Source organism: Hippocampus zosterae, chromosome 12 (genome assembly GCF_025434085.1).
Source record: "Hippocampus zosterae strain Florida chromosome 12, ASM2543408v3, whole genome shotgun sequence".
Taxonomy (NCBI): domain Eukaryota; kingdom Metazoa; phylum Chordata; class Actinopteri; order Syngnathiformes; family Syngnathidae; genus Hippocampus; species Hippocampus zosterae.
In genome coordinates, this window is record NC_067462.1 from 14303347 (window position 1) to 14329999 (window position 26653).

General features: G+C 41.0%; 1 protein-coding gene across 1 annotated transcript in view; it reads left to right on the forward strand.

Annotated features, from left to right (window-relative positions):
- clybl (citrate lyase beta like) overlaps window positions 1-23074 on the forward strand; it is a 58247-nt gene extending 35173 nt beyond the window's left edge. Inside the window, exons 3-8 of the mRNA XM_052082499.1 lie at window positions 7102-7290; window positions 11926-12027; window positions 13388-13481; window positions 15238-15405; window positions 21361-21485; window positions 22473-23074. Of these exons, the coding sequence (XP_051938459.1) occupies window positions 7102-7290; window positions 11926-12027; window positions 13388-13481; window positions 15238-15405; window positions 21361-21485; window positions 22473-22568 (774 nt within the window). The 3' untranslated portion in view covers window positions 22569-23074. The remainder of the gene's footprint in view (window positions 1-7101; window positions 7291-11925; window positions 12028-13387; window positions 13482-15237; window positions 15406-21360; window positions 21486-22472) is intronic.
- The last annotated feature ends 3579 nt before the right edge of the window (window positions 23075-26653 follow it).

The following is a 26653-nucleotide window of genomic DNA, read 5'->3' on the forward strand; positions in this document are numbered from 1 at the left end:
CGACCACAATAATTGCTTGCCACTTTGACTCCCAAAATGTCCACCCTCCATCTTGGCAGTAGCGCCGGGTGCTTCGGAAGCGGGTATGAGAAATGGACCAAAGAGGTCAAAACCACAGAGTACTTGCTAACTGTCAGCATGGACCCGGAGGGGAAAGGTGGGAGGGAAGATAAGGCTGACTGCTCTAATACTCTTACACATATCATCATATCCGTATGATCAGTGGGGTGGAGGCAGAGGGGGAGTTGAAACCCTGGAGCGGAACTGACGGCTACACCTGTCCTCTTTCGTCATCTTTTTCTCACCATCTTTTCTGGCCCCCTCTTGTACACATCCTGCCGCTGCTTATTCCTCGGGGTTAAGATGGTTCCCTCCTGGTCTCTTGGTTGCCCTATGGTCCACTTTTCCCCTCCCTGGCGTGTGTCTCTCTGTCTCCTTTCCCCACATGGGTCCCTCCATCCTCCACCCCCTGCTCCCCTCAGCCTTCCCTGCCTTAGAGATTCTGTCCTAATCCTTGGAAATTTGGAACTAATGAACTAACTGCTGAGCCACTGCTACGGAGCTTGCTCCCAAACTATACTGTACTTCACACTCGATTTCCTCTCCAGATGGCACGGTGGCTCGGCAGACACGGTGGGAGGGAGGGGTAGGCACTTCACTCACTCTCGTGAGCCTGCGGAGGCAGACACACATAGATTAATATGAATATAGACGCATTTGGCCAATACGGACACACACACTGTTCGACCTGAACTACTTGTATGCAAGGATACTTTTTCTGTATTGTTCTTCTCCAACACTGTGTGGATTCTTCACGGCACTGAAGGCTTAGGAAGCCAACCTGCATGGTTACAGAAGAAATAGATTGACCGTTACCCTTTAGATGGTCTGAAATGAAATAAATGAAAGCAAATTTCACCTTCCTGTGAAATCGTCCTAGAAATACCATTAGCTCTTTATAGGCGTTCCCTCAGATATATCAGCAGAGGTGGGGAGAGTAGCCAAAAATCTTACTCAAGTAAAAGTACTGTTACTTTAGAGTAAAAGGACTCAAGTAAAAGTAAAAAGGAATCTTCCACGCAATTAGTTGAAGAAGAGTAAATAAGCATTTAGTGAAAAAGCTACTTAAGTACTGTGTAATTGGTGAGAAACATGCAATTTCTTTTTTTCCCCATCAGTCACAAATTATTTCTTCCTCAACACTAATTTTCAACTTTTTTTTGGGCCAACTCTAACGCCATGGATGATTAGAGCAAAGTAGCGCAGAATGGCCCAACTTGTGCCACCTTGTGGGACATCTGACATTAGATGATTAGAAGGGCCATATATTAGTGTATAAATTAGATTAGAAGGGCCATAGTTTCCCCCCCCCCACGCACGCACACACACACACATTTATATTTTATACACTAATATATATATATATATATATATATATATATATATATATATATATAAATCGCATTGAAGGAGCAGTTCCAACTCTTATTCAGTCTGACCGCAACTGGGGTTCAGCTGACTTTGGCCAAAAAGTGAGGTACACCCTGGGCTTGTTGCCAGTTAGTCACAGCGCACAAAAAATGTTAACGCCTACTGTCAATTTAGAATGAGCAGAGGGAGAACAAACTATGCGCATGCTCCAATGGACATTCAAAGCTAGATCCCATTTGTGACCTAATCAAACTAACCACGATTCCAAAAGAACTAACCACAATTTGAATATGCTGCTCTTTGGCAATGTAAACTTGAAAGAATGTGTATCAAACTGTAGTGCCTGGTGGTCACAGAGCTTAACATTGTCACTGATGCATATGAATCATCAAACTGATGCTTTTCCTACCGCTGTTCTTCCTATAAGCCATTGAAGCAGAGAAAGACCTGTGTCATAGTGCATGCAGCTGAGCGGAGATTAGATGTTCAATGCATGACATTATTACGCGCTATTACCTTTTCGCTGTTGGCGGTGCAGTCACGATATGAGCTATGGCCTATGCATGAACTGGTGTCCGACACCAGAGATTTTCAATTTTACATAAATTATGCAGCCAACTGTCAACTGCCACATGACCTCGGTTGAGTGTGTGTTATTCCTGCGAACACTGAAAAATCCACTCTGCCTTGAAGTGGTCTCAAATGACTCAACGTTTGACAAGCTCCTGGGAAATATTGATTTAGTCTGTTGGCCCATGAATACTGAATATTTCATATTTAGCGTTTTAAGTAAGTGGGTGTCTTTCCCTCAACCGGTTTAAACATCCGCTTGACACCAAAAATGCACAAGATACTTGAAGAAAAATCTCAAATAGGCTGCCAAGACTCACAACTATGCAGTGAGCCTCCTATCGTGTAATAGATCCATCCCTGGCTTGATCATAATCACCTTTCAGTCATTTTGGTTGGTAGTTTTTGTATATCTGGCATCATTTAGGGTCCTTGTTAATCGATTACTGTAACAGTGCAGCTTTAACTTTAAGGGCTCTTTTTTTGTAAACAGTGCATCTGAGCCATGGCCCAAATGCAGTCTAATCCTGATTTTCGTATCAGCCCAAGCATATCACTGTGCATGTGCCAAGCACAGCAAAGGGAGTAGGTGCGCCAGGTAGAGAGAAAATGTGGTGGCAGGAAGTCAATCTCATCCTTTAGACCACATCTAATGCCAGTGTAGGTTAGATATCTGGTCTAATGCGACACATTTCATTGATAAATCCCTGAACAGCGTGCATCAAACCCTCCGAATCATTTGTAATATATATTTTAAATCAATGAACAGGGTGTCATAACTATGGGGGTGATATGACCAAACGATATGAGGGGTGCGGTCTCCAAATGCCCACATCTTGGCACAGTTGTGCTTCCACCATGTTGATATTCTAGTACACGGGTATGAAACCTAAGGCCCGAGGTCCAGATCTGGTCTGCCACATAACTTTATGTGGCCGGTGAAAGCAAATTATGTGCATCCACTTCATTTCATGCTAAAATAGCAAAATTGCAAATTGGGTTCACTTTTAAAACATTTTGAGATTTTTCAAGTACTTTTTTTGTTACAATCCCCTTTTTAAAATACAAAAATAATCATAGTTGAACAAACAGTTCTGACTGGCCTCTGATTTCAAGTTATTCATCAATTGTTGTGTATACAGTTTTTGGTTGTTCCTTATAGCACCTCTCCAAAAGAAACCATAACAGTGTGGCCCCTGAAAAAAATGAAATTGATACCCCTGCTCCAATGCACGACTCGCGCACTACAATTAAAGGGAATGAAAGTGGCCGCTTCAATTAGCCATGACTGAATTCAACTGTTATTATTATTCCAATTCCAGTGCAGCCCTCCCTCTCTCAGCCTGACTGCTCTCATCTGTAAAATTACCAAAATGGAGTCTAAACAGCCTCTGTGCAGAGTTATGATCTATAATATAATATAATTTCAGCTAAAATAAACTGCAGTTTGAAAGTAAATTAACGTGGATGTGTACTGATGACGTGTGCTGATAACTCGTCAGAGGCTATGGCTGTAAAATGTTAATTTTAAAAATGCCATCATAACATAAGATCACCCTTACTATAGCAGAGCAAATAATATATAATAATATATATTAATAATAATATATTTATAATAATAAATAATATAAATGTGTTTTCAAAACTCGATAACCATTCAAAACCAGACCAAGTGAACAAATGAACTATAATGAACCTGTGATCTCGATTATCAGATAATTGCTTGTTTGGAAATGAGCACACCAACCTAACATGGAAAACAGCTTGCATGACTTAACTCGCAGGTGCAGTGTGAAGGTGCTCAGGTAATGAACGTGAAGACATTATTGACATAGAGAAACACTGACAAACTAATCGAGACAAATGTAGGGTTTAGAAATGATTCGAGACTGAAGGACTAACGACTGCACTGGCACGAAAGCGATCATGCAAAATCCATCCATCCATTTTCTAATCCGCTTATCCTCACAAGGGTTGCCAGCATGCTGGAGTCTAACCCAGCTGTCTTCGGGCAGTAAGCGGGGCACACCCTGAACTGGTGGCCAGCCAGCCAATCCCAGGGCACACACAGACGAACAACCATCCACGCTCACACCCAGGGATAATTTCTCTCTCTCTCTCTCTCTCTCTCTCTCTCGCTTTCCCCGCCGCACATGTAGCAAACACAACAGAAAAGAGTATGCCAGAGAGAGGCAGGCCAACAGTCAGAGCGTCAACAGCATGACAAGGCACTGATCAGAGAGTCAACAGCGTGACGAGACACAAGTGAAGGTGCTGGGTGTGGCTGCGAAGATGCGCAGCCCATCAGCTCACAGGATCAATCCACTCGTACTGTCATTGGTCGACATCGTGCCGGGAACCAAACATGCGTACAGTCATGTACAAAACCTCTGAGTCATTCAACATTTCTTTCTGAATACAGTACTTTGGGGGGGAAAAATACGATGTAGTGAAGCCGCGATAAATGAAGCGCGATATAGCAAGGGTTCACTGCACTGCAATAATTAAAAGTAGCAAAACTTACTATAATAATTTGGGGATAGTAGTATTGTTTGGAGTTAGAAAGACTTACAAGGCATTGAACCTGATTGTTTCAGTGCCTCTGTTTTGGAAAAGCTTGAAATTGGCATTGGCCATTTCTTGTCAGATTTAGTCCGGTCGGAATGGAGACTGGGGGAAGACGGAAACGCTAGAGTCTTCCAGAGTTTGCTAACGGCAGGAATTCCCGGTAGTGTTTCGAGAAAGGGAGAAGTTCCACCTTATTGAACTCCACGTTCATTTTCTAGTCGGAAGTGATGTCAACAAGGCGGTAGCCATGCTGAGTCTATTGCACACTGGACTCGGCGGGATCCCGAGTTTCAGGATACACGTTAAGGAGCTGCTTGTTCTCTCACGTTCAGAGACCCTGTCTTCACTGGCTGACGAGTTGCTCACCTGCCTTCCCTGCATGTCAGCTTCTAATGATGAAGATGATGGAGGGAATCAAAGAGGAGATGGAGCTGATATCGGGGAGAGCGCTCGGTGGGGCACCAGGTGATACGGAGAGGGAGCTTTGAAGCAACTTGTTGGACGCCTGTCCATTAATGTAAAAATCTTTCTTTTCAAGGGGTTTTATTCAAGTCTTGAGTAGCACATCCAGTAGGGGTCAAGGTGTCTTGTAGATTAACATTCCGTACTTTATAGATGATTAAAAAAAATAGGCCACAGTGAGCTGACTATCTTCCCAAACATTTCTTGCCATCATCATCTCAGCAACGGCATAATAAATTCTGGAATATCATCATAAGACTAGGGCAGCAATGATTTTGATTCAGTTTCTCGTTACGGTGAAACCATTCAACTCTCCTCGGTCTTTTTGATCCAACAATATTTAAGGCCATTTGATTTGTAGGTGGCAGTTGATTTTGTCCGGTGATCAATGTCAGACAGTAATTCGCTTGAATCAGTTTTCCACGGTTGCCACGAGCAGCAGATGTCCTGGCAGTTTTATGAAACGTGAATGATGGCCTTGTAAAAAACCCTTTCCGTTTTAAATTACAAAGATGAAGCCCCCAATCACTGGCTCATGAGCATGACAATAAAATGGTGCAATCAGAGGTTCCAAGATCACCATGTTGGGCATTTGTTGAGACCAGCCATGGATGACCAATATTGACTCCTTTAAAGTACAACATGTTGGGTTTTTTTTGTTTGTTTGTTTTGTTTTTTTAAATACCGCATGCTTTGAAAACAACTTTAGAAGGGTGTTCATAATATCAAGTGGAGTTCTGGATTGGAGTAGGTCATAATTGGGACTTTTTTTTTTCTCAGTCGCGGCCCATGTCGATGGAGGGAGTTCCCCATAAATGCTCACATGACTTAATCTAATGCAAATCAACCTAATTTTACAGACATTTTGACGTACGGCTCTGATGTTAGATTTGTCCACAGTTTCTCTTTGATACATACCTGTGTATTTTTTAAGGATATTTATTTTGTTTACCAGCCGTATAGGCTTAATAACAACATTCAATTGGCTGATTATTGAAATGTTTTAGTTTTAACAATTTAATAGTGATACGCCAATGCCTTGTTGAAAGGAAGCAAGCATAACCAAATTGTCAAGTCAAGTCAACAGTATTTATAGAGCACTTTCAAACAGCCATCACTGCATACAAAGTGCTGTACATGGAGCAATTTAACATGCACAATAAACAGTAAGACAAATCGGTAATAAAGGTGGTAGAAAGCACCAAACAGTAAAATCAAGAACAAATCTAAGTCATGGTGAGTGGAATGCCAAAGAATACAAGTGAGTTTTGAGGAGGGCTTTGAAGATGGGCAGCGAGCATGCAAATGCACAAGCCACCTTTAACAAAGGTGGCTTTAGCCAAATGATTCTGCTTGTGCATCCTCCCAAAGTTTCGTAGTTGACGCATTGTAAACTTATTGACAGACTATCTTTGCCAGTCGGTGAGCCTTGCACCCTTCACGTCCGTCGAATATTTCTGTCATTGTTTTGTTGTGATATGGACCATACCTGATCAAGCTAACTTTTCCATGATCACAAAAAAAATATTTTTTGCCCATCCTGACGATTTGATTTTGGCTTTCAAAAGCTCCCAGCCATTCGCCCTCATTTTAGAGTAATTTTTCCCTCATACAATGAAAAGCATTTTCGCAAATGCAAATTGGTCCATCAACAGCCCCAGTCTCTGATCAAACCTGACAACTTAGAAGCTTCCGTTTCCTTGTGTTGTTTAACTCAGACCACATTTCTCCCACAAAGAGAAAGCTCGCTCTTCTCAGTAACAGGACGTCATTCCCATCATTCCAACACCCCTTTTTTTCCATTCCCGGGCATCTGTTTTAAATATAGTGGCATATGTTTTGGTACTGGTAGAATTTGGAACTGCAAGTCCTTACTTTGATTTTCTTTTCCCTCCATTTAACGTCCTCGCCTCCCTTCCTGCTCTGTTTTTGCATGACTGTTTTCTTTAAAAGAACAAAGAACAATGTGTTTTATTGTTTTGTGCATCAATGTGCAGTTGTTGCTCCTTGACTTGGTTTATCGGTCACAACCCCACATGTCCTGATGTCAACTTTTTTCCACTATTCCAGACAGAGGCCAGGGAAAACATTCCCAGGATGTTGGCTGAATTGAACCTGGGCCGGACGGAGAAGTGTGTGAGGGTCAACTCGGTGTCCAGTGGTTTAGCTGAGGCTGACCTACAAGTTGTCCTACAGGCTGAGGTTCTCCCCCCTGCTCTAATGCTGCCCAAAGTGGAGGACACTCAAGAAATTCAGTGGGTAGGTTCTTAATTTGTTGTGCCTTAGAGAATCTTCCCAAATGTAAATGTTTTTCAGACTAACATTTTTTAAATGTAACATATTTCAGAGTTGCTTTATACTTTCCATCCATCCTAATGGTATGATTCTGCATTGGTGACTTTTTAAATGTGCATTCTGATCCGTGAAGGCATTCTTGTTTCTTTCACATTATATTTAATTTCTTAATTTCTGTCTCAGGGATACGCATCTCCAACCATGAGAGCAAAACTAGTATCCTGTCAAAAGAAGTCCGCAATACATTCACTCATGCGATTGTTATGGCACAACCCACAGGCATTTTTTTTTTCCCGATGTGGAAACACGAGTTCAGGGCTTGCAAAGAGTGATCATCCCACCCCCACAAAATAACAAGAGCACAAAATTCTGTGGTCATCTATCGATCATCCATCATTAAAATGCGGTCAAATTATGAAATGGGTTTTTAATGCGATTCAACATGTGACCTATTTCACCAAAACAAAGAACATAACTTTTAAAACCCTGCGATATTTCTTCCCATGTCCCCTGGGTCTATTAAACGTAGCATTATCCTTACACAAACTCAAGAAGTAAGAGGAAACCACGGGAACCTTCAAAGCAATCATAACATGCTTTTCCATTTCACAGTAAAAGTGGGAATTGATCCCTGTGGCAAGATCGTGGATGGACCAAAGTGTTTTTCTTGGCTGCTGCTCAAGAGGCAGACATTTGTGTGGATTTGCTTCATCAGCGTAATGGAGCTCATAACTGCACCTTTGCCTTAGCTCACTCAAGACTATTTTGTCGCCGGAACATGTGGCTAAAAATGTATTTAATCAAACCTGAAGATTCCTTGCAGATGAAGCATGCGCACAACACAACCCAATGTCCCGTTCAATCGAGGTACTGTATCCCAATCGTATTTATATGACCTAATATTTGGGTTGGAAAAAATATTAGATTATTTGCCATTGTTAATTATTTAAGTTATTATTTTAAGATAAGTGAAACCTGTACATCGGTGTAATAACCCAAAGTTCTGCTTTATTTCACACATAAGCCAATCACAGTGGCTAATTACCCTCCTCCCCTTACATGCACACACACACACACACACACACACACATTGGTCTACCTTCTTTAGTGTTTATCTCCTTTTTTTGTTTTGGACTTATTGTTGGGAAGGATCTCAATTATGCCAACAACAGGACTGAAGTGTCTCGCAGACATTTGCCAGCAGCCAAAAATATTAAATATCATCAGATTTACTCGTCGCTCATGCGCAAGTAGATGGGGAAAAAAATCACTCGAAAAATTTAGAGGAAAATTGGACCAATAAAGAACACTCTGTAGCCCCGATATTTTCAACACCAAATTTTAAACAAAGCTGGCTAAATGTATCCCCAAACGTATATTTGACCCTGATTTAAAAAAATATATATTTCGGGGGGGTGGTTCAACCACATCAGTTTTCATGTTTTAAGTTTGTGCCATAAAAGCTTGAGCTATATGAATTCTACATGCCTTGTAATTCGGAGCTGTGACTTTTCAGTAAAAAAGTTCCACCTGTTAACCCTTAATTCATAAACAGTAATACATATATCACATTATTCATATTCATGTAATTATAATATTAAAAGTCAAATCGAAAATGTGTGCAGACTCCAATCAAGAAAAAAATAAGAATCAAGAAAAGTTTACTTGCAAGTCCTATGAAAAATATTCATAAAAAATTATTGACCAGCACTGTAATTGGGTCATAACTGCCATTTCGTTTTTTTTCCTCCCATGTTATTCTATATTGATTTTTATTTATGTATTTCCAAAGTCAAATGTCTCATTTCAATTTTGTTTGTACTTGGTTTCTTTCGATCCTAAACAAAGATTTATTTGTGCTGTGTTTTGCCAAAAATCTTTGAAGAGAACAGCAAGCGATTGTTTGGTCCGTGCAATGAGAGGAGAATAAAAGTGACCTGTTTATTGACATGACTTGTGTTTTCACTTGTGTTCAAACATCAGCAGGTGCATACACGCGTCGTTGGGGATGCATCCTATTTTATCACCTAAACTCTTCTTTCTTCCATTGTGGTTTACTTGGCCTTTTCAGCTGCTTCTCCATGCGCATTGAGGCATCTTGTGTTGCAAGCATGTGTCTGATTCTTTCCACTCTTGTAAGGCAGGCGCAGTAAATCTCCTCCCTCCCCAAGCCCCCTCTCCCTCACTTGTTTATTTTTCTCCTTTTTTTCCCCTCCTTTTTTTTTTTAATTGATATTAGCCCAGGAGCCTCCAGACTGATTTGTCGCTAAAAGATGGACTCGCTTGTTTCCTTTTGTGTGGAAAATCTTTAGCGGGGCCCTACCTCCTCTCAGCCGCACCCCACAACCCCTTTTGTGACTGACGGGCCTTATTGGGCTGTAACAGGCGTAACCCCCCTACCCCTCCCCACAAAACAACCCTCTTTTTTTTGTCTGCAGGACAATTCTCACACAGATTCGGAGCCGTGCGGCATTCTTTGCCCCGCCACACTATTTGGTGAAGCCAAAAGAATGGCGCCCCCATCCTGCTCCTCCTCCTCCCGTAACCTCCCCTTATCCCTTTCTCCGCTTCCCCTCTGTGAAATGAACACTTCAGCAAGCAGGAAACATTTAATCTGGCCTCCTTTTGAAGCAAAATTAATTGAAACTTGTCCCGCTATCGCTTCCTTTCTCTTGCTTTTGGCTGAATTGTCTGAAGGCCTGCTTAGAAGAGGCATTTTTTCCCCACCTTTAAAAAAAATATATATATAAACATATATATATTTTCTTTTATTATTAAACCTAGCCCAATTGAGTCTCAATTAAAGGGCCTTAGTTGTGAAAGCCATTGAAATATAATGGCCGCTGTACACAAGAGAAGCACAATGAAAGCACCTCTTGTGGCGTGTAAATCAGCCTCTCCAAGTGCATAATAGCTGAAGACGAGAATATGGGGACGGAAACATGTAATCAGAGACACTTGGAGGAGGCCCTTAAATGAAGTGGGCTTTTTTTTCCCTCCAACAATGTCCGTTGTTGTGTGTTATATCAGCGCCATCACCCCACAATGGCCGCCATCTATCTGTCTTGTTTCTTCTGTCACAAAAATACATTTATCTTACACCCTCTTTTCACACTCTCAGACGCAAGCCCCCCCCCCCCCATCCACTTCCCCTCCGCCCTTCCCATGCCCGACTAAGCCCCCAGCGTTCACGTTGCTATGGCAGCCAGGCTCCCACCGGGTTGTGACCTCAGATGATTACAGTACAAAGCCTGCTGGGGTCTTGGAAAGGAAAAAAAAAAGCCTTTTGAAGATGAAAAGTCTTTGATGGGTTTGTATTTATGCAAATCTCTTCAGATATGATTTATCCTGGCTGTGATTGAATGGAGAGATGATTAAAATTGGCCCTATTTTGGAAATCCTTCAATGCAGGCCTCGTTCTTTCAGACAAGCGAGTAAGGGGGTACGTTTTGGGTTGCCTACCTGAGATTATCATGGAAAAATGCGAGGGGCGCAAAGTTTTCTCCTCCGGTTTGCAGAGGAAGGGGGTGAGGTGGGTGTTCTGGCTTTGAAAAGAAATATCTGATGGAGGGGGGAGGGGTTTGTGTGTTTCCAGATGATAGATTTTGGAATTTGGGCTATCCCACCGGCAGTCCCAAGGCTCGCTGTGAACTGGTCTGCTGGAAAAAAATTGGAACGCTTTGGTCTTTAAAAGAATTAAACTCCGGTTTTAAGATCTGCCTAGGTGAGCTCGCATATTAGCGAGGGGGGGGGGGGGGGGGGGGGTGGAGGCCCCGGCAGAAGTGTCGCATTGTTGCTCAGTGGCCCTACTTTCATCGATAGATGTGTGTGCCTGTGTGTGTGTTTTGTGCACGTGTTTCAGAGACTTTTCAAATCTTGTTTCTTCTCACCTTGATGTGTATGCAAACACTGTGTGTATTTACATGTGCATGCCAGGTCTCTGTCGCCGTGCAGCGTTTTTGAAGACTTCACACAAAAATGAAGAAATATTCCCCGGTGATCATGTAAAATATGTCATTCTGTCTGCTTCTTTGGCGTTTGAACCTTCATCCGTGTTTTTTCGTGTAATGGCTACTAAGCGAGCGGCGCAGGTCGTGCTGGATCCAGATGCATATCAAAATGGTGTACTTGCCTTCTCTTCTTTTTTACTCCATGACAGATGTTGAAAGCTGTCATATCGCTTACTGGTAGTCGAACATTTCAATTCCATTTTCTTTTTAACATTTTTTTTTTTACCCCTTGAATTAATTCTCCCACAATAGCCCAGTGTGCGCTCTTTGGAGTGGGCTAATAATGCAGTGGTAAGTGCACTTAGGGTGGCAGCTGCACGGTGAGGAACAGCAACTTTACAGTCCCTCGGAGCATGGCTCGTCTTTTAATTTATTCATTTAAGCGTCTATGACAAATGAATTTGGGAATCATCAAAAGGTGGGAAGGGGTTGATGTTATCATTCCCACAAAAATCTGCAGAGGATACAAAATGTCTGATGTATGTCTGTCGTACAAACAAAATTAATTCAGCGGAACTGCGCGGTGCCATGTTGTTTTCCTGTTCGCGCAAACAACGAGCTAATGAGTCGCACTGCCTGTGTTCTTCAGTTCGTTGACAGGTTTCAGCGCAGCTTGAAAGGACGGCCGCTGACGGGACCTATTCGCCTGGTGACCTTTGTGGAAACGGCTGTGGGCCTGCTCAACTTTAAGGTAAATTAAAAATGACTGGAGCCCATCCTCCAAACCCCCCACCCGCCGAAATTTCTGTATGACGCATTTTAAAGTGTGTTAGATGACTCTCTACAATTAGAATTAAATCATGACAATTATATTTTTTAAACATATATGGTTTGACTTTTGTATTATTTTTATATCTATCATATTGTGTGTGTGTTTTTTTTAAGCCCATAAAGCTTTTCAAGGTAAACATCAAACAATTTTGAAGATACAGGTACAAATGGTTGCAATCGGACCACAAGGGAATGCATTTTTATACCAACCACCCATTTTCCGAACCGCAGCTCCTCACAAGGGGCACGGGTGTGTGGGAGCCTGTCCCAGATGTCTTTGGGCAGCAAGCAGGGTACACCCTGAACTGGTTGCCAGCCAATCGCAGGGCACACATAGACCAACAACTATTCACACTCACAGTCACACCGAGGGACAGTTTAAAGTGTTCAATTAACCCACCATGCATATTTTTGGAATGTAGGAGGAAATAGTTCTTTCATGTTTGATCGTAGTTCTTTGAACTCACTTGGTATCAACTGTTCCATTTAATTGTTCCATCTTCCCAGACTCATTTTGGGGCTTTTTTGAGTATGCTTCCCTTCAGCAGCGTAACTGCTATGTGATGAATCACTAAAAATTCTGTTGCTTGTTTGGAATTGAATGCTGTGCAAAATGGAGCGCACTACATCACTGTAATCAGCAGAGGTGCTGTTGTTCTACTCTGAAGTAGTTTAAACTACAGTCTCCATCCACGTTGACCTCTGCTGACGACACTTTTTGAGCTCAATATGTCACTGACATGGAAACAGAAGTTCAGAGAGTTCAGACATTGTCCCATCCCAATAAATATATATTTTTTTTTTACTTGAATTGTTCATTTCCCCCTTAGTGAAAGGGCAATAGTGTCCACTCCTTGTTCTGCTGTTACACATGAGTAAAAAGAGCAGATGAATTAAAAAAAATAAAACTTGATATGAAGGCTTGTCTCGAAGCATTTCTCACCATCATGAGATTTTTCAAAACTTAAAAAGGGAGACGTCCTGGCACTCTCTCTTCATGTTTGTACCCACCGGCGGCTTACTGAATTGTCTAGTATTCTAATTTTCACCCTTGATAGAGAGTCAAGGCGAGGGAAAAGCTTTGCGTTCATTATCATATTTAATAAGACTGAATGTACTTTTGTAATGAGTGGGTTTTTTTGGTGTTCTTTTTGAAGGCAAATCACAAAGCCAGACTGTTTGAAGTTGAAACACTGGGGTATAATTAGATTCAAGATTTACTCTGCCGTTTCGCCCACTAACTGGCGGTCTGTAAACGCACCTGCCTTGCTTCTCTCCAGGCGGTATGCGGGGAAATCCGTCGACTCGCATCTGAGGCGGGCCTCCATCATGACGGTGTGGTGTTCGGTTCCGATGACTTCTGCGCCAGTATAGGTATCTATCACGCCACTTTCCTGTGTTCATCGTGGTTCCATTTTTGTGCATTAATTGCAGTCATTACAGGTGTGGTGCAACAATGATGGAATGTGACACGTAAATAGACACCCTTTTTTTTGTTTTTTTTTTTGCTTTGCTTTCTGTAAACTGTTTGCATTTCAAACCAATTTCCACAGGAATGATTGGAACCAGAATCAAGCCACAAAACTGTTGACATTTTGTAAAACCTTTTACCAATCAGACATTTTTTATTCAACGTTTAACAACTGTTGTCTATGGTGTCAGTTTAGTTTCAGTCTGTCAATGTCATTTGTGCAATTTCGCACTTTAAAATAAGAGCAACCAGTAAAAGTGCAGTGTGTTGTGACTGACAGCTGGGTTTATTTCCCCGATGGAGTGATGGACGGGTGGCGCATAGATTGATACTATAAATACTAGAAGTAGGTTGGTAGGTAGATAATATAGACACATTGTGACGATGAGTGTGCCAACATGTCCTGCGTAAATCCTCCAACGTGCACTTGTGTAAATTCCATCAGTTTTTTTATTTAAAAAGAAAAGAACAAAAAAGTTGAAAATGTCATAAATTTCATTCACTTCATGATTGCGTCACACTTCGTGTTGATTCTTCACCCCCCCCCCCCCCAAAAAATCACATTTTAGTGTATATCTTTGTTTGAAACCTGAAATGTGGCTAAAGGTCAATAAGTTCAAAGGTGGCTTATACTTTTGCAGAGCACTGCATATGCACCCTGTCAATAATCACCATTACCTGCTATACCCGAGTGTGTTAGTAGTATTTTGCATGTTGTTCAGTGGCGCCATAAGAAAGAATGATTGCAAATAGTAAAACAAAATAAAAATATGCTGTCATGTGATGGATACCCTCTTAACATTTCTGCCTGGTCCCTCAAGGATGCATGGCTAGAAACAGCTCTGCATACGTGAATCACTGTGTCTGTGTTAAAGTTAACGAGATGGTCGATACCAGGTTCTAAAGCTAGGTTCAGACCGAGCCCCACCTCCTGCCTGCTCGAAGCAACTCCGGTGTAATCACCAAGTTTGATTATAGATTTTGATTATAAATTATAAAGTTTCGCTTATAAATCTGGTGACCTGTGGATGTGTTCATTGTTTGGCTGCTAAATGCTATCTAGCTTGGTTGACAGTTCAACAGCTGTCAACAAGTCAATATACTCACCAGATATGCCACCTTCCTCGCTCCCTTTTCTCAAAGCCTGCTCCTTTTTGGCTCAGTCCCAGCTGCAACTGGAAGCTGACTTTGTTTATCTCGCCATGCCGTATGTGTCTCTTCGTGATGCAGCCTGCGATGTAGTAAATACAATCCAATACAAGATGCTCAAATAAAATTTTAATACATTTAAATAACCTTTGCAGTTACCTGTATTCCAATTCAAACACATTAATTTGTCAATGTGGTAGTAGTTTATAGTGGTGTACAACTGCACTGTATCAAACTTAAGAAATGTGTCTAATATTATTGGTAGTGGTGTGTAAGATAAACTATATTAATGTCTGGATTCTCTAAAAGCAAAATGGGTTTTACTTTCCTGTCATGCACCCCTGCGTGAGCAGCATTTGTTTCCGGCGATACTGTATATGTTCCAGACTTCCTCACTCAACGCCCCTCGCTATCCTCACTTCCTGTGCACCCCTTGGCTTCCTTTCGCATTAGCTCGGCTCCCTTTCACACCTTGACACGTGACCCGGTGCTGTGTGTGTTTACCCAAAGGGGCCACACGGACCAAGGATGCCAAGGAGCTGCTGTACGCCAGGCAGAAAGTGGTCACCACCGCCAAGGCTTTCGGGCTGCAGGCGATCGACCTGGTGTACATTGACTACAAAGACGTGGAAGGGCTGAGGCAGCAGGCCCGGGAAGGAGCTCTCATGGGCTTCACAGGTAAAGCTCATACTGTTGTACAGTTGATTTTCTTTTTTTAAATGTATTTATTTTTGGGGGGAATGGGAACACTAGATTCCAGATGACACCCCCCCCCCCCCCCAGAATAATGTAACGGCAACATTTTTTTATTATTTAAAATATATACTGTATATATATTTCTATATTATATATATACCTGTCTACTGCTCAGAGCTCCCCAGTTTTACCCCATGATAACATTAATGCTGCATATTTGGTTCTCACACACACACACACACACACACACACACACACACACACACACACACACACACACACACACACACATTGACAAAAGAGGGGGAAAAAAGCCCAGTGATGGGAATGCAGATAAAGACATGCTCATTTTTCCAATCTTGGAAACATCAGTCCACTCACTTTCCAGCAGTCTACTGTGTTACAGACAAATTTTGTGTTGCAGTTTTTATAATTATCTTTTTATAATTTTTTCCATTGCAACATTGTGCTTGACCATGAGGAATGGATTAAACTTTAATGTAGATAATCTCAGACTCTAAACCTTAAAAAAAAATAAGTCTCAGATTAATAAATCTCAGATTAATTATTACTAAGTCTACAATTAATATGTAAATGTCTGTTCTGTTTGTCTTTTTTCTAATCATGAACAATCAAGCTGCAAGGTTGTTCTCTGCTCTGAAATTTCGATGCACATGTTGGTGAAAAACACAGGTGTGATTAAAGTGAGCTATCAGCCGAGAGTTAACTGGGCACTCTGCGTGTCTGTAGCCAAGCAACCACCTTGAGCGCGTGTGCGCTCATTCAACACACGCCGGCAGGACAGTCCACATTCAGGCATATTCCATTCATTCTCCCCACCCGTCCTACGGTACATATTTATTCTGGTGTTTTCTCTCCTTAGGGACTCTTGAAGCAATATACACTCAAGAGCCACTTCATTAGGCATGCACAATCTATTAAAATCTTATCCAAATACTCTGTCTTCACAAAGATCTTATTCATGCTTAGTTTTGACACTGACAGATCATTAAAGCGTATTACTGTAGATCACACTGAGAGCTGTTTCTGCAATTATTTATGAGCAGCATCATAAAAATATAAAGCGCTCCCAATATGGTTACAAAATAAACTGTCAACCATGATAATGACCACGCTGTTAGATTAATAACTCTCTGGCTGTGTTAATTAAAATGGAAGAGTATTCTGTTTTTGAGAGCAGATGATTTGCCGTTTTCTCAGCTCTCGTTGGAATTGCAAAAGTGAAATTTGGTGCGCATACAGGATTTTATTTGATTAAATGTTTTTCATAATTTATATTTAAGTTTTTAATTAACATTCCTACTTCTCTATGAATTATTTTTCAACATCCCCCCCCCTTTACATGATGTATTTATATGTATTATTATTATGTATATGAAATACCAGTCTCAGATGGCTGATTCATGCATGTGAATGAAAGCTCCAAATTTACAAAACTGTAGCCAGACATTTGGTTTGAAATGTCCTTAAGCAGCAGAACATTGCAGCCAAAAGCTTGCACAAGCAGTACCTAATTGATCTTTGCGCAATCCACGCCACCATGAACGCAGAGCGCAGAAAATGCTCCCACCCAAAATCCTGTCATTGGTGAGGAATTGGATTTATACAGCTCCCTTCATGTTACAGTGTATTTACTGTGAAGTACCATGTTTCACATCTCTCTGATCTCTATTCAAGACATTTTTTGCTTGGTTGAGTTGACAAAATTCTCTGCCCATCACACGCCTGACAGTGGGCCAAAATGTTTTGCCAAATAGCCATCATCCAATGAAGTGACTGCACCACATGGCAGCCCGCGATTGGCCGCTGGGCATGCATGATTCATTTTAGGGGGAGGCGTGTGTGGGCGTTGAGCACCGACTTGGGGTTGCTAGCAATCTGTTTGAAACTGAGGGTACCTGAGTCCCACCGCCTATGCTGTCACTACCATACACTACACTCTCTCATGTAACACTGCCAATCAAAGATCGCCACATTCTTAAAACACACACCTTAATTCAGCAATTCACACTCGTTGCCGCACACTTGCATTTAAAATGTTACACTTGCACTGACTAGCAAAAACGGATTTCTTTGATTTATTGTGTATGCACACCCAGGCAAGCGTGACAAGATTCTCACAGATGTGCCTAGCTTCCTCCTGACCTCCAAAGTTCTTTTAGGGCTACACAAATTGAAGAAATTAAATCGTAATGCTTCAATTAAAGTAACTCAAAATAACTTTTTTTACAAATTTTATATGGCAAAGGACCTCTAATTCTTCAAAATGCCACCTTGCAATGGAATTTGCAAATTTAGTAGTCATAATTTCTACCTCACCAACTTCCAGAGGTTAGCTTGGATAGGCTCGGGCACGCCCGTAACCCTTGTGAGGATAAGCGGTTCAAATAATGGATGGATGTATGAATAATAAATATTTTGCAAGAATAACATTGGATGTTTATGAATTCAATGTACATTTTACAAAAATTAGTAGTATTTGTTATAATATACAAAAAAATCACAATTTCCTGAGTGTACAGTTGCTGTTGCGTAAAGCCATCAGAAAAGTTCATTTGAAAGACAAAAAGTTGTTTTCTAATGACAAAATGCGGTGTCATTTTGTGAGAATACTTATTGCTTGAAGAAAAAAGTTGTCAATCTGCAAGAATAAATTTCTAGGTTTAGTTCTCGGAATTTTGTAAGGATCAAGTTGTTGTGTTGCCAGAAAACTGTATTTTACAACAATGGTCCTAATATCAAAAAAGCTCTTTTGCCAATATAATGTCCATAAATGGGCTCCTCAGTTTATGACTGTTCCATTCCAATGGCGGCGGTGGAATCCGAATTTGTACGGAGCACTGGTAGTCGTAATTACACTACATATTTTCATCAAATACATCTTGGCCGTAAATATAAAATAATGAAATAAAAACCACTTAGTATGGTGATAACTAAGCATGTCATGTGCTGCGTGATGACGAATTGTCGCGCCACTCGCCAATCGTAAATGTCAAAAAGGTTAAGATAAAAAATATTCCTAAGTAGTTGAGAGTAAAGTTGTCATTATACGAAAACAAATTCAGTACGGTTAAAAAAAAAGGCTTTACTAGAGCAAGTTACAATTTCAAACGGATAGTCGTATCTCAAGGGGAAAAAAAGATGATCTGAGATCATTTTACAACTACTTTTTAAAACAAAAAAAAACATCTTTACATGATGACTTATTTGTCAACACTCATTCTTGTTTTTCATTTTTTTAAGCAGGGTCCTGATACTACTTCGTAAATGACTCCTCAGCTAGCCAACAAGTGTGTGAATGTGCTTAGCCCCTCAGCGGAGCACACGTGCGCATACACACATGCACAGAGTGGCTTTCACGCACTTGTCTTCACATCCATGCAAACGCGAAATGAGTGTTTTTAAAATAAATGCCTAGTCGCGCACAAAGGCGCTGACGGGTTGCAGCCTAATTAACGATGTCAGGAGACGTTCAACACCCTGTAACTGCAGTATGTGTGTGTGAGTGTGAGAGCGTGGATACAGTACAAGTGTGCATTAGTGGGGGTTAACCGGGGTGAGGGCAGCTTGAATGGTGGGAGTGGGCGCCTCTCCTCCTACCTTTGCGCCACTCACTCCTGTTTGGTTTGCTTCCTTCAGCTTGGCCCACCTTTTTTTTTTTTTTTTTTTTTTTTTTTTAGGGGGACTGCATTTGTCGTCCGCCACCAGACATTTCATAACCGGTGTTAACTTATCAAGACAAGTCTGATCTGCGATGTACACAGGATTACGTCTGTGGTGTTTGCCGTATTTAACCGGGAGGTGATTTGAGGGTGGGGGTGGGTATAGCAAATATTGAGAGAGGATTGTCTTAGTGTTTTAGACAGACTTGTCATTTGTTCTCTAGTGAAAGATTTCAATGTGGTTGTGACTTTCAGGTGAATCAATCTGACGAATGGGGGTTGTTAATTATTGGAGTTGTCATAAACGAATGTAATTCAAAGTCTAAAAGAGTGTTTACAAATGAAGTTGTAGGTTTCCCCATGTTAATTGGAGTATCATAAGAAGTTGTGAGCAGTCATCATTGTAGAAGGGAATTAAAGTTATGCTTTTAGTATTCTATTTTTCTGAGAATAATTTTGTAATGTCTTGAAAAGAATATTGTCATGTGATGATAGGGGCTCAGGGGGAGTATTTTATGACAAAGATTGTGTACTCATACTTTCAAAAGAATCAAGTTGTAGTATTATGGGAGCGGGCTAAAATGTTCCCGTTTGTTTTCAAATGTTATTTTATATGAAAACATTCTACGAGGTGCTGCTGGTGTTGTCACCAAAATTCTCAATTGTCTCATTGGTGCTATTTTTGGGAGATGAAAAATATATACTTGTATTTTTACAAGAAATTATTTTTATTTTAGTATTGTTTTCTGTTTTTTGTTATTGTAAAGTGTCCTTGGGTGTCTTGAAAGGCGCTTATAAATAAAATGTATTATTATTATTTTCAAGGACCAAAGTCATTCTATTTTGAGAAAGGGAAAGATTCGAATAAATTCATAAGAGAGCAAACCCCTGCTACATTGCGGTTCAGTTTTCACTGTCACCGTAATTGTTTTTATACTATTTCTGCAATATTTTCTTTTTCATTGTTCTTGTTCTCTCTCAATTTATATTGTGTGTGTTTAACTGATTTTAGTATGTTTCACGACCATATATAAAAAATAAAAATAAATGCATAACTGTTTCAAAATCTTTTTTTTTTTAAATGCTATGTCTAGAACACAGATTTCACGAATTGTAGGGAACATGAGCTCCATGATGGAGGGCGATGAGGGATAGTTGTATTTGTCAAATTGATAGTCCTGTGAGGGGGAAAAAAACTTGTCTGTTTTGAATTGTGGAATAGTAGAGGAATGCGAGTTGAAATTATGCTCAAGAATAAGGAATTCCACCTTGTAAATTATTGATAGCATTCTTTTGTCCATTATTGTATTGTGCGGGTGTGAGTATAATTTGCATGTCATCACTATCATCTAACTCGGAGAAGCGTGCAAGCTTTAAAAATTCATGGGTTTCAAATTTCCCTTCCCTCGTTGCTGTAACACACCATTATCTTCTCTGTTCTGCCTCTTTTTGGGATTTATTGAAAAACAAATGATTTCAAATGACAGTAAATTAATGGGTATCTGAAAGCGATAAGTGCTCTAAGTGTAATATTTATCTTCATGCTGCAGTTTCATGAGAGGGAAATGATGCGTGAATTAATGTGACACCTCATTGCACACAGCCTTTCTGCAGAAACGCGCTCAAATATATTATAATCAAGGTTATTGAAGAGTGGAGAACAAAAAATAAATAAAACAGACTCAAGCTCCCGATGTCAAATTTTCTGCTGCCTCGGTTGTTTTAAATGCACGCGTTGTGCTTCTGTAAAGTGTTTGGCTGTAAACGTGGGGCGGTGGGGTGCTCTCGTTAATGATGCGCACAGTCCTCCGGGGTCTGGTGCTGGCCCTCCTCAGACGCCTTGACTATAAACACACACAATTAACTTTTCCTCTGCCGGCCAAATGATTCTCTCCGTGTGTTGTCACCATTATTTTTTGCGGCTAAGTTGCCTCGTCCCCCTCCCCCCACCCCCCCCCCCCCCCACCCCCACCCACCCATCACCTGGAATTGTACTTTATTTTTTCAGATTTCTTTGCTTTCAAGATAAAAGGTAATTTGGTTTACACAAATACAGCTTCAATGTCTTTATTCCCTCTTTCTGATTTCTTTTTCAGAATTATTACATGGTATTTTTTTTATCCAAAAATATGTTATGCGTAACCCAAATTACGCTTTATTTTCTTTTAAATTGTACAAGTGTATGTGATCATATCTACAAGTGTATGGAAGTTTTTGAAAATATAAAACACTGCTCTTGTTTCTGTGCATTTAGGTAAGCAGGTCATCCACCCCGGGCAGGTCCAGGCCGTGCAGGAAGAATTCTCTCCCAGTCAGCAGAGGGTCCAGTGGGCTAAAGAGCTCATTGCTGCATTCGAGCTACACCAGAAAGAAGGAAAGGTAACTTTTATTTTTTAATCTTTTTTTTGCCAGGTTTGTTTATTCTTCATCAACATAACTGTAGCGTATGTGTCTACTTTTACAGTGGCTTAGCCAAAAAGAAGCCATTGTGCCTCTCTTCGACTCCCCCCCACCTCTTTGGGCCGACACGTCCATTAAGTCACTGAAGCTGCAACCTCATTTGAAGCTCAGTTGAACTCCTAAACACAGCAATTTAAATGCTCTTTCCAAAGCGATAAGCAAAGTAAGCATTCATAAATGAAGGGACATACAAAAGTGTGACACAAGTGTACTCTTGTATGTTCCCCCTCGCACAGTTCCCTAGCTCGCCATAATGCAAAGTGTACACCCTTGGGTGACTCTCAGAGACAGCATAGGAAGAGGCGGAGGTATGGGGGGGAAGTCCTCAGGCCAATTAAGTGTACAATATTATTGTTCCTAATTTAGTGCATGGTTGGATCCTATGTGTCCAGCTCGGTAGGCTATCTGCTGAGGTAATGCACAATCTGCCTACAACTCTCGCTCTCGCTCTCTCTCACAGCCCACCAGCACAGCTCTTAGCCTGAATGGCCCCCGGGATTCATATAGGCTTGCCCATCCTTTTTTCAATGTGCGTCTATGTCAGCGAGTGTACCTGCAAGAGGTTGAGAGAACTTGGTTGTTTTTATTACAGCATGACAGGTGCTCCCAGTTTTAGATTGATTTTTTTTTCTAATTTGTTTGTTTACCAAGTCACGCCACCGCCAACCCTGCTCTCATGATGTGTACTTTTTCGATTTTTTTTTCTTCCCAAAAAGCACTTTCCTACAAATTAAACTGTATGACATTTCGTAAGGCATCCAACAAAATTGCCACTGCCTCGCCGTACTATAAAGAATACATTAAATAATTCACAAAAAAATTTTTTACTTTACTGCAATTACACCACGCTCAACAGATGAAAGTTTATCGTGTATTATTTTGTCTATCTTTCTTTCACCTTCCCAGGGTGCATTCACGTTCCACGGTAGCATGATTGACATGCCGTCGCTGAAGCAAGCGCAGAACATCGTCACGCTCTCTGCGGCCGTGCCACAGAAATAATGTGGCCACCAGGGACCAAATACAAAGAGTTGTTGGTGGGGTGCTGGGGGCCAGGCAGGAACTGGACTTTGCTTGACATTAAGAGAACAGTTTTGTTTCAATTCAGTTTTATTTTTTGGGGGACGAGGGGCGAAAAAAGGTATGACCCATCGTACTTTAGGACAACCTGGTCTCCCAGGGGCTTCTGGTGGAGGGACGCCATCTTTCCTTCGTCACGTGCCTACTCCTTCACTCTGCTCAAGGTCATCATGAAAGCATCTTGATGGTTGGAGCTGCTGGGCGAAAAGGGTAAACAAATACTATTTTGATTTGCGGGAGATCCATTCAACGTACCCCCCCCAACCCTCCCGCCTTATTCATGGGCCGGCTCATGAACGCGGAACAACGTGAATTCGCCATTTAGCGTCTTTGTGTGGGTCCCTTGAGCAAAAGTCATGCGGCTCCTTGCTCGGGCAGCCTGCGGGTCTAACTGTGGCCAAATATAATAAAAGATGCCTGATCTCTCATTTAAGGTGAAGCCACTTTATTCCAAGCGGGTGCCTCTTGCAGTATTCGGGGCCCCGGTGGTGTTGCGTGTCCTACTATCATGCTACAATATGTCTGTGTGGAATTGCACGCAGTCAAACCACGGTGCTCGAGGAGCGCTGTTGCCCCACCACAGCCCATCCTATCTTTTGTCTTCTCCGGAGGATAATTGAGGGGGGGTGTCGCGAGTGCTTCATGGTGCCATTGGTGACCATGGCAATGAAAAGCTCGCTTTACACCCCACCTCATCCACTCATCTTCCCCTCGCTTTCTTGCCACTGTATGATGTATTGTGTCTGCAGACAGGCCCGCGTCTGCGCCAGGACGAGACCGAAAAAAAAAAAAAAGACCGGACAGCTCCCAAGCCAAAGGCCCCAACAGTAAGCTGTCTGTCTGGCATTCGGCCACATTATTCCTCCCCGCTCCCGCTTTACTTTTTGCTGTCGTCTATTCACCAGCGTTTGTGTTTGTTTGTTTTCACAACTGATGCAGAGGTCGGCGGACAAAACTGCTGCTCCTATTTCTGGCTTTCATTAAGTGAATCCGCACACATGTCCCAACAGTTGGTGTGAGGAAAATGTAGAGACACAAATTGTGGGTGATTTTAGTAGTTTGTTATCATTTTACAAGACACTTTTACAACTTTTCAGCAATGTTTCTAGAAAAAAACATAGTTTTAAGGTTGTATGAGTTCCGGATAAATTATTCAATCATCATTTTGTTGATCATTTTAGAGATGAACATAACTATCCTTTTATAGGATCCTTGACAAAAAATAGTTGTTAAAACATTTTTAATTTGATAAATAAATATGCAGCCATGGAAATATATATATATATATATATATATATATATATATATATATATATATATATATATATATATATATTTAAGCGCACACTGCGGTTTCTTGTTCATTTTAAATGCCTTGTATCACTAACGGTACATTTGTTCGGACCGATTTATCAATGACAACAAAGACAGCTCAAGAGTTGCATTTAAGAGCTGATTGAGACATTTTCCAAAGGTCTTCTTGATAATAATCAAAATCACTTTACAAGTTCTTAGATCAATAGCTATGACATTGTACTGCCAAAAACGGCCCCGTGTTTTGTTGTGTGTCAGGACTTGGTGCACTTTTAGTGGCACCAGACTTTAACATGAACAAGAACAAGTGTGCAGTCTCATTTTTTTTCCAGAGCTGTATATATCCGCCTCGAAACTGCATGCCATTCATGTTTATAGAATATATGTGTCACTTGGGAAATTGTCACTGAATGCCATTCATGTTTATAGAATATATTTATCACTTGGGAAATTGTCCATCAGAATTTAGATTCAACATTTTGCATGGTTTCCTACTAAATTCACCTTAGCAAATATTTTCCCTCTTTGCATGTTTTTTCTTCTTTGTGGCAAAATGCGCTGATTTCATTACATTGCACCTTTTGCATCATTTTGCACCTTTTTTTATCCTGGAATCATTGTGGAGTGGTGGTTCAGAGATGCTCATGTTTGTGGGACCTCGACCGGAAAATAATACAAGGCCTATTTTTAGTGGAATGTCACATTAAAATCTATTGCTTGGTAGAATGTCAACTTACACGCCAGTAAAAGCAAGCTTTCACTTTAGTTGTCATATTAGTGAAATGTTTTTCCTCTACCCCTCTCCCTCCTACTGAGTTCATGACTGGAGTTGAGCTGTTTGGAAATGACCGTGTGGACAAAGGCACAGGAAAATAGTAGTTGGTTTCATTTTTGTGTGTGATTTCCTCATCTCAATTTTAGAAGAATACTGACATTTTTCAGGGTGTCCTCAATTGTAAATTCCACTTAGATCTGCACAACACTTTTTTATGCTCATGTGGTTGTAAATTTGTCCACCTTGAGTATAATTTTTTTTATGACTGAACTCTTGCTAAACATGCCAGTTGTCAACAGGTGTCCCATGCCGAGAGGAAGGAAGGAGCTATCAGCGGGTGGAAATAATGACTTCAGTATTTCTCCCCTTCCCCCTCAGTCCCCCCCCCCTAAAAAAAACAAAACAAAACGCTAGTGTTCATGTCACACCCTTTTTATCTTTTTATGCGGATTTTCGCTCCACAAAAACGAGACTCCGATGACATCTCTGTAGATTAGACAGATCCCAGTGCGTGTCTCCGCACTGTGTAATTCTACGTGACGCGTCTATTATGCGTGGAACTGATATCATCTCCCATCCCGCTCGGCTGCTTTATTTAAACTCTTGTCGTCGGCGTTTCCCCGAGAGAGTAAATTACAATTAACACGATTAGAAGCTCGCCCAATTTGCGGCGGGAATCAATTAGGCTGCGAGCAGGGTTTGGTGAAGTGTTGCCTGAGATCGCTTTCACAAATGACGAGCGAGGGGGCGGCGTGAGCAAGTGCGTGCATTTATGCAAAACGTCGTCGGAGGAGAATTAAAACGTCGCGTTTTACATATTTCTCCATTAATCTTAATGGGACCCGTGTGGCAGGCAAATGTGTGTGCTTTTATTCAAATCCCCCTCCCCGCCCGGGGATTCTCTCCAATAATTGCTTGATGTTTTAATAGACTTCTAATGGCAATATATGAGCAGCCAACTGCAGCTGAACGTCGTTCTACATGAGGGTCAAAAATTTGTGTGACCTGATCAATCAGGATTAACGTTTCAATGTTTTGCATAATGTCTCAATAAGGTAATTTGTTTGGATGGATGACATTCACTGTATAATTCTTCAAAAAAAAGGGTGGGGATAGCCATTTCAAGTGTAATAGTGCTTAACTTTTTCTATGATTTCGACTAAATTTTCAATAGGATGATGTTGATGTTTCTGAGCTTGACCTTGCACACATGCTTTTAGCCCACAAAGATCTGGGTGGATCCTTTAGAGGACAAATTTAATTTAAAATCAAACATGCGCTTGTACTAAATGTTGTTGAGGAGAAATCTCTGTTGGAAAAATAAAAGTGATTCAGTCCTCGTTAATCACCCAGGGAAAGTAGAATGTCAGTTCTCAAAATACAATAGAGGTAAAATGCAGTTGTTTCCTGCTCTAGGTGACGCATGATAATCTAATTCATTTAATCCAAATCAATAATGGAAAATGCAACACAAAATTCGAATGAAAATTTGAAGGAAAAAGAAGAGTTGTATATTTTACAAAATGTAAATAGTCTATCATGTTTTACAACAGATATCTTTTTTTTTTTTTAACATGGTTATGTGCTTTATTTCTGCTAGCATAATATGCAAATTCAAGCCATGTCTGACTTCATTCAATAAATTATGTCAGATTCTGGTGGCCACCAAGCACTTTATTTTTTACAGTCACATTCTGAGTGATGCAAAATGAAAATAAGCTTCCCTTTCAATGCAGGTGTACAAACAGCCCTCCTGCTGATGAGGCTGAATGGGGCTCTTTAGAAAGCCCCCGAAAGAGATCGTGGGGTTGCCTGTCCAGAAATACAAATTTAAGTTGTAGCATGACATTCTAAACAATAATAATTCATTTTAGCATCACGTTTTATACAGGTCTCAAGTCAGCTGGACACCCATGTC